Consider the following 9,741-nt stretch of genomic DNA (forward strand, 5'->3'; position numbering starts at 1 on the left):
ATACATAAAAAATCTCCCTCGCTCGATTCTGACATTTAACAAATGCAAAAAATATGTTAATATGTATTGATCTAAAACAGAAAAAGTTTACTCTGATTTAATGTATGACAGTAAAGAAATGTTAGTGTTTTTTTCTGAAGTGTATGTAAATATCTGGTTTCAACTGTATATACATTGCCATTCAAATTTCACATGATACGTTTAGTCCTGGCAATCCTTCAAGAATAACTGCAATTAATAGATAAACTTTTATTGATCTCAAATTGGGAAATTTCAGTGCTACAGCAGCAAAATATCAGACACACAGCACACATACAGAATATACAGTACATAAAAATAATAAACAATAAAAAGGATAGAATACAAGAACAAATATTCAAAAAATAAAGATAAAAATACTAAAGAAAGAATGTACAAACATATACACAAGTTGGGAATGAAAATGTACAACTACTTAAATAGTATTTATAAAGATGTAAGTAAAACCTATTCTTGTGCAAGTTCTACTTAGTGCAGTATTGTAATGTATATGAGTCTTATCTCACACTCAGTGATGAAGTGTTAATTTTTATTGCCTGTGGTAGGAATGATTTCTTGAAGCGGTCAGTGCAACACCGAAGCTGTCGGAGCCTCGAGAAGGTGCTGCTCTGTTGTACCAGGTTGGCGTGGAGTGGGTGGTCAGGGTTATCAATGATACTGTAGATAACGGTTTGTTCAGTGACCTCCTCTTCACCACAGCTTCAAATGCAAAAACTACAAATAAAATGACTCTGCTCCTTGCTGTTAATATGCACACTAATCCTCACATAATAGTTAAAGGGTTTTTCTGCTCAATATGAGTTATTTTTGGAGCATTAATGTTCACAAAAACTATGACTTTGTAATTTTGGTTAGCCATTTTTTTGGGTTATTTTCTTTATAGGGCACCTGTTCTGGTTGAGAAATGTAGATGTGAATTTAAGTATTCTGAGCCTGTTTTTTTAGGCTGTTGTGCATCGTTGGTGCGAGAGCGTTGCCTAGTGGCGAAAATGGGTAGTGCATTTGTGACGTTACTGTTGTTAACTAGTGGATGAGTTTAGTTCCGTGAGTGTTCTTTTGGTTGTTGTATGCAGATATCATATTAACACTTATGTGAATATGTATGCAATATATAATAATAATAATAATAATAATAATAATAATATAATAGTTATTAAGATGTAATTTCATGATAGCGTAGCTCATTCTTTTTCCGTGTGTAAGTTATGCTAGCGCTAGCTGCGTGTGTATATGCACAGGCTAATATGTGCGTGAATGAAAATGTGAAAGGAATATTTGGCTATTTAGTAATTATATTTTTGTTTGTATTCCTTAGTTTTACAAAAAAGAAAGTAATGCTAGGACAGAATAGCACCTGAAATAATGTTTTATTGGATGCATTTTAGGAAGCTTTTTCACAACCCTTTCTAAGATCCAAGTCATCGCTTATATTACTGTCAAAATAATCTTTATACCTAGACGTTCTTACAGTTTTCAGTTAATTTTTAAAAACCACACATCATCTCAGGATTAGACCAAGTTTTTTCATGTGTACAGTCTTAGTGTTATGAGGGAGATACAGAACGAACAATCAGCATCAACTGAGATAGATTCTACATGACATAAAAAAAAGAAAACAGCATGTTTCTAACAGTTGCGTGACCAGAGACGTAACAACCCCCTGGTTAATATTGGAGATGGACTGGCGTGTGGAGAGGACAGTGAGGTTGTTGTGTTTTTAGCAGTTCATACTGTAATTTTAAGCCGAAAAAGTGTGTCTGTCAGTTGGTTACAGAGCTCCGCGTGAGCACGGGCTTTTATCACTGTCAATATAGCCAGCATCTACCGTTAGCTACTCCGCTGTGCTATGGAGTAATGTCTGGCTATGTGAGAAAAGCGTCTAGCAACGTTGTTGTGGATGCTGCGGTCTCAGCATGGCAACCCCCGTGAACTTTGAGTCTGTGAAGGAGGTGGCGGAGGAAACGACTCTCCAGTATTTTGAATTGGTAGTGCAGTAACTATTTTAACCGCTAGCTGCCAGTATTACATACAATATTACATATTGCACCTTTAAACAAAGGAAAGGAGGGAGGTGTGGGGAGGCGGATGCCAAAAACAGGAACGAAGACACGAGGGCTGGGGAATGATGAACAGGTGTGCGTAGTCAGCTGGCAGTAGCAGGCAGGAGGAGGGAAAACACAGGAGACACAGAGAGAGGCAGGGCCAACAGAGAAACACACAAAAAAAAAACTAGAAAACTGGAAACAAAAACCCCAACCGCAACACTTAGTCCATGAAAACTATACAGATCACATAAACGAGAAATAACCGATAATGACTGTATATTGAATAGCATGTTAGTTAATAATTGAAGAAACTGAACTGTGTAAGAATACAAAACTTTTTTTGGCTGCAATAAGTAAGATATAGCACATTCATCGTTGGTTGAATGGATTTTTATTTTTGTGACCGTAGTTATTATTGCTGTATATATATATTAAAGTGTAGAAACCAGCCTCTGTACTTCTAAGGATAAACAATGCTGATAAAAAACAGAATTTACTAAGAATATGGGGATAGTTCCAATGAAATGTTGGTAAAACGATGAAAAGACAAAGGAAAGAGTTAAATTCATGTTAAAGTTTGATGTAACTTAAATTGTGATGCAAGTTGCTGTGATGTGCATTGACAAATGCATTTATAATGCACAAATATTGTCTTCTTTAACAGGAGATCAAAATGCAAATCAAGATCAACCTAACAAAACATGGAGCAAACCACGGATAGTGGACAACTTTAAAGGAATGAATGTATCAAGCAAAAACGTCTCAGTAAATGAATTGTCAGAGATTTTTCTAAGAAGACTAGTATCTAACAACACAGCTTTGACAACCAATTTCACTATAACACCTGAACACAAAAGTGAAACCCCAACAGGCACCAGACTAATTTCATTACCTAGCCAGGAAACATTTACAAAAATGATGTCCTCATCATCAGAGCAACAATCTACATCTGTTACGGCAGTGACACCCACAGGAACAGCCTCAACTTCAACAATCACCACAAATGCAAAAACAACTACCAACATTAATCATACCACAACAATAATCAATTCCCCAACAAATACAGAGGTCTCACAAAGTTCACCCTCTACAGTCCCTCCACTAACAACTCAATTCATTCAAACATCTTCTGACCAAAACAGTGAAACAACACCAACAGGTACCAGCACAACTCATCTCCCGTTAAGTACCAGGGAAACATCTACAACAATGTCCTCATCGACAGAGCAACAATCTACATCTATTCCGACAGTGACACCCACAGGGAAAATGGCAACAGTGTCAACCTCAACACCCACATCAAATGGAGAAACAAGAACTACCAAGACTGATCAATTCACAACAACAATCAATTCCCGCACAATTACAGAGGTCTCACCAAAATTACCCTCTACATTCCCTCCACTAACTACTCATTTCACACAAACATCTTCTGACCAAAATGATGAAACAACACCAACAGCACCAACAGGTACCAGCACAACTCATCTCCCGTTAAGTACCCGGGAAACATCTACAACAATGTCCTCATCGACAGAGCAACAATCTACATCTATTCCGACAGTGACACCCACAGGGAAAATGGCAACAGTGTCAACTTCAACACCCACCTCAAATGGAGAATCTAGAACTACCAAGACAAATCATCCAGCAACTGCAATGAATTCCCGCACAATTACAGAGGTCTCACCAAGTTTAAACTCTACATTCCCTCCACTAACTACTCATTTCACACAAACATCTTCTGACCAAAACGATGAAACAACACCAACAGCACCAACAGGTACCAGCACAACTCATCTCCCGTTAAGTACCTGGGAAACATCTACAACAATGTCCTCATCGACAGAGCAACAATCTACATCTATTCCGACAGTGAAACCCACAGGGAAAATGGCAACAGTGTCAACTTCAACACCCACCTCAAATGGAGAAACTAGAACTACCAAAACTGATCACCCGACAACATCAATCAATTCCCGCACAATTACAGATGTCTCACCAAGTTTAAACTCTACATTCCCTCCACTAACTACTCATTTCACACAAACATCTTCTGACCAAAATGATGAAACAACACCAACAGCACCAACAGGTACCAGCACAACTCATCTCCCGTTAAGTACCCGGGAAACATCTACAACAATGTCCTCATCGACAGAGCAACAATCTACATCTATTCCGACAGTGAAACCCACAGGGAAAATGGCAACAGTGTCAACTTCAACACCCACCTCAAATGGAGAAACTAGAAGTACCAAGACTGATCAGCCGACAACAAAAATTAATTCCCGCACAATTACAGAGGTCTCACCAAGTTTACCCTCTATATTCCCTCCACTAACTACTCATTTCACTCAAAAAGCTTCTGACCAAAACAGTGAAACAACACCAACAGGTACCAGCACAACTCATGTCCCGTTAAGTACCCGGGAAACATCTACAACAATGTCCTCATCGACAGATCAACAATCTACATCTGTGACGACGACAACACCCATGGCAACAACAGAATTAACAGCCTCAACCCTTGCCACAAATGGAAAAACAACTACCAAGACTGATCAACCGACAACAACAATCAATTCCCGCACAAATACAGAGGTCTCACCAAGTTCACCCTCTACAGTCCCTCCACTAACTACTCATTTCACTCAGACATATTCTGACCAAAACAGTGAAACAACACCAACAGGTACCAGCACAACTCATCTCCCGTTAAGTACCCGGGAAACATCTACAACAATGTCCTCATCGACAGTGCAACAATCTACATCTAGTCCGACAGTGACACCCACAGGGAAAATGGCAACAGTGTCAACCTCAACACCCACCTCAAATGGAGAAACAAGAACTACCAAGACTGATCAATTCACAACAACAATCAATTCCAGCACAACTACAGATGTCTCACCAAGTTTACCCTCTACATTCCCTCCACTAACTACTCATTTCACACAAACATCTTCTGACCAAAACGATGAAACAACACCAAGAGCACCAACAGGTACCAGCACCACTCATCTCCCGTTAAGTACCCGGGAAACATCTACAACAATGTCCTCATCGACAGAGCAACAATCTACATCTATTCCAACAGTGACACCCATAGGGAAAATGTCAACAGTGTCAACTTCAACACCCACCTCAAATGGAGAAACTAGAACTACTAAAACTGATCTGCCGACAACAACAATCAATTCCCGCACAATTACAGAGGTCTCACAAAGTTTACCCTCTACATTCCCTCCATTAACTACTCATTTCACTCAAACATCTTCTGACCAAAACAGTGAAACAGCACCAACAGGTACCAGCACCACTCATCTCCCGTTAAGTACCCGGGAAACATCTACAACAATGTCCTCATCGACAGAGCAACAATCTACATCTATTCCAACAGTGACACCCATAGGGAAAATGTCAACAGTGTCAACTTCAACACCCACCTCAAATGGAGAAACTAGAACTACTAAAACTGATCAGCCGACAAGAACAATCAATTCCCGCACAATTACAGAGGTCTCACAAAGTTTACCCTCTACATTCCCTCCATTAACTACTCATTTCACTGAAACATCTTCTGACCAAAACAGTGAAACAACACCAACAGGTACCAGCACAACTCATGTCCCGATAAGTACCCGGGAAACATCTACAACAATGTTCTCATCGACAGAGCAACAATCTACATCTATTCTGACAGTGACACCCACAGGGAAAATGGCAACAGTGTCAACTTCAACACCCACCTCAAATGGAGAAACAAGAACTACCAAGACTGATCAATTCAGAACAACAATCAATTCCAGCACAACTACAGATGTCTCACCAAGTTTACCCTCTACATTCCCTCCACTAACTACTCATTTCACACAAACATCTTCTGACCAAAACGATGAAACAACACCAACAGCACCAACAGGTACCAGCTCCACTCATCTCCCGTTAAGTACCCGGGAAACATCTACAAAAATGTCCTCATCGACAGAGCAACAATCTACATTTATTCCGACAGTGACACCCATAGGGAAAATGTCAACAGTGTCAACTTCAACACCCACCTCAAATGGAGAAACTAGAACTACTAAAACTGATCAGCCGACAACAACAATCAATTCCCGCACAATTACAGAGGTCTCACCTAGTTTACCCTCTACATTCCCTCCACTAACTACTCATTTCACTCAAACATGTTCTGACCAAAACAGTGAAACAACAGCAACAGGTACCAGCACAACTCATCTCCCGTTAAGTACCCAGGAAACATCTACAACAATGTCCTCATCGACAAAGCAACAATCTACATCTATTCCGACAGTGACACCCACAGGGAAAATGGCAACAGTGTCAACTTCAACACCCAACTCAAATGGAGAAACTAGAACTACCAAAACTGATCAGCCGACAATAACAATCAATTCCCGCACAATTACAGAGGTCTCACCAAGTTTACCCTCTACATTCCCTCCACTAACGACTCTTTTCACTCAAACATCTTCTGACCAAAACAGTGAAACAACACCAACAGGTACCAGAACAACTCATCTCCCGTTAAGTACCAGGGAAACATCTACAACAATGTCCTCATCGACAGTGCAACAATCTACATCTAGTCCGACAGTGACACCCACAGGGAAAATGGCAACAGTGTCAACCTCAACACCCACCTCAAATGGAGAAACAAGAACTACCAAGACTGATCAATTCACAACAACAATCAATTCCAGCACAACTACAGATGTCTCACCAAGTTTACCCTCTACATTCCCTCCACTAACTACTCATTTCACACAAACATCTTCTGACCAAAACGATGAAACAACACCAACAGCACCAACAGGTACCAGCACCACTCATCTCCCGTTAAGTACCCGGGAAACATCTACAACAATGTCCTCATCGACAGTGCAACAATCTACATCTAGTCCGACAGTGACACCCACAGGGAAAATGGCAACAGTGTCAACCTCAACACCCACCTCAAATGGAGAAACAAGAACTATCAAGACTGATCAATTCACAACAACAATCAATTCCAGCACAACTACAGATGTCTCACCAAGTTTACCCTCTACATTCCCTCCACTAACTACTCATTTCACACAAACATCTTCTGACCGAAACAGTGAAACAACACCAACAGTTACCAGCACAACTCATCTCCCGTTAAGTACCCGGGAAACATCTACAACAATGTCCTCATCAACAGAGCAACAATCTACATCTATTCCGACAGTGACACCCACAGTTAAAATGTCAACAGTGTCAACCTCAACACCCACCTCAAATGGAGAAACAAGAACTACCAAGACTGATCAATTCACAACAACAATCAATTCCCGCACAATTACAGAGGTCTCACCAAGTTTACCCTCTACATTCCCTCCACTAACTACTCATTTCACACAAACATCTTCTGACCAAAATGATGAAACAACACCAACAGCACCAACAGGTACCAGGAACAGTGAAACAACACCAACAGTTACGACTACAAAGACTGATCAGCCGACAACAACAATCAATTCCCGCACAATTACAGAGGTCTCACCAAATTTACCCTCTACATTCCCTCCACTAACTACTCATTTCACTCAAACATCTTCTGACCAAAACAGTGAAACAACACCAACAGTTACCAGCACAACTCATCTCCCGTTAAGTACCCGGGAAACATCTACAACAATGTCCTCATCGACAGTGCAACAATCTACATCTAGTCCGACAGTGACACCCACAGGGAAAATGGCAACAGTGTCAACCTCAACACCCACCTCAAATGGAGAAACAAGAACTACCAAGACTGATCAATTCACAACAACAATCAATTCCAGCACAACTACAGATGTCTCACCAAGTTTACCCTCTACATTCCCTCCACTAACTACTCATTTCACACAAACATCTTCTGACCAAAACGATGAAACAACACCAACAGCACCAACAGGTACCAGCACCACTCATCTCCCGTTAAGTAGCCAAGGAACATCTACAACAATGTCCTCATCGACAGAGAAACAATCTACATCTATTCCGACAGTGACACCCACAGGGAAAATGGCAACAGTGTCAACTTCAACACCCACCTCAAATGGAGAAACTACAACTACAAAGACTGATCAGCCGACAACAACAATCAATTCCTGCACAATTACAGAGGTCTCACCAAGTTTACCCTCTACATTCCCTCCACTAACTACTCATTTCACTCAAACATCTTCTGACCAAAACAGTGAAACAACACCAACAGGTACCAGCACAACTCATCTCCCGTTAAGTACCCGGGAAACATCTACAACAATGTCCTCATCGACAGTGCAACAATCTACATCTAGTCCGACAGTGACACCCACAGGGAAAATGGCAACAGTGTCAACCTCAACACCCACCTCAAATGGAGAAACAAGAACTACCAAGACTGATCAATTCACAACAACAATCAATTCCAGCACAACTACAGATGTCTCACCAAGTTTACCCTCTACATTCCCTCCACTAACTACTCATTTCACACAAACATCTTCTGACCAAAACGATGAAACAACACCAACAGCACCAACAGGTACCAGCACCACTCATCTCCCGTTAAGTACCCGGGAAACATCTACAACAATGTCCTCATCGACAGAGCAACAATCTACATCTATTCCAACAGTGACACCCATAGGGAAAATGTCAACAGTGTCAACTTCAACACCCACCTCAAATGGAGAAACTAGAACTACTAAAACTGATCAGCCGACAACAACAATCAATTCCCGCACAATTACAGAGGTCTCACAAAGTTTACCCTCTACATTCCCTCCATTAACTACTCATTTCACTGAAACATCTTCTGACCAAAACAGTGAAACAACACCAACAGGTACCAGCACAACTCATGTCCCGATAAGTACCCGGGAAACATCTACAACAATGTTCTCATCGACAGAGCAACAATCTACATCTATTCTGACAGTGACACCCACAGGGAAAATGGCAACAGTGTCAACTTCAACACCCACCTCTAATGGAGAAACTAGAACTACAAAGACTGATCAGCCAACAACAACAATCAATTCCCGCACAATTACAGAGGTCTCACCAAGTTTACCCTCTACATTCTCTCCACTAACTACTCATTTCACTCAAACATCTTCTGACCAAAATAGTGAAACAACACCAACAGGTACCAGAACAACTCATCTCCTGTTAAGTACCCGGGAAACATCTACAACAATGTCCTCATCGTCCGAGCAACAATCTACATCTATTCCGACAGTGACACCCACAGGGAAAATGGCAACAGTGTCAACCTCAACACCCACCTCAAATGGAGAAACAAGAACTACCAAGACTGATCAATTCACAACAACAATCAATTCCCGCACAATTACAGAGGTCTCACCAAGTTTACCCTCTACATTCCCTCCACTAACTACTCATTTCACACAAACATCTTCTGACCAAAATGATGAAACAACACCAACAGCACCAACAGGTACCAGCACAACTCATCTCCCGTTAAGTACCCGGGAAACATCTACAACAATGTCCTCATCGACAGAGCAACAATCTACATCTATTCTGACAGTGACGCCCACAGGGAAAATGGCAACAGTGTCAACCTCAACACCCACCTCAAATGGAGAAACAAGAACTACCAAGACTGATC

At 40.9% G+C, this 9,741-nt stretch overlaps 1 protein-coding gene across 1 annotated transcript; it reads left to right on the forward strand.

The window, feature by feature from the left end:
• Nucleotides 1-4,289: 4,289 nt before the first annotated feature.
• LOC114553696 (uncharacterized protein PB18E9.04c-like) lies at nt 4,290-9,427 on the forward strand. The gene is made up of 4 exons (XM_028575035.1): nt 4,290-4,338; nt 4,450-4,534; nt 7,706-8,155; nt 9,256-9,427. Exons 1-4 carry the CDS (start codon nt 4,290-4,292, stop codon nt 9,425-9,427), a joined length of 756 nt encoding a protein of 251 aa, XP_028430836.1.
• Nucleotides 9,428-9,741: the final 314 nt, after the last annotated feature.

The sequence above is a fragment of the Perca flavescens genome, chromosome 4 (genome assembly GCF_004354835.1).
Source record: "Perca flavescens isolate YP-PL-M2 chromosome 4, PFLA_1.0, whole genome shotgun sequence".
Lineage (NCBI taxonomy): Eukaryota > Metazoa > Chordata > Actinopteri > Perciformes > Percidae > Perca > Perca flavescens.

Bases quoted from the DNA above. Each gene is read 5' to 3' on its own strand.
- LOC114553696 (XM_028575035.1), top strand. From the start codon at position 4,290: ATGGCAACAGTGTCAACTTCAACACCCACCTCAAATGGAGAAACTAGA. The intron at 4,339-4,449 runs GTACCAAGACTG...TCACTCAAAAAG, and splicing joins CTCAAATGGAGAAACTAGAA to CTTCTGACCAAAACAGTGAA. The intron at 8,156-9,255 runs GTCAACTTCAAC...CAACACCAACAG, and splicing joins ACAGGGAAAATGGCAACAGT to GTACCAGAACAACTCATCTC.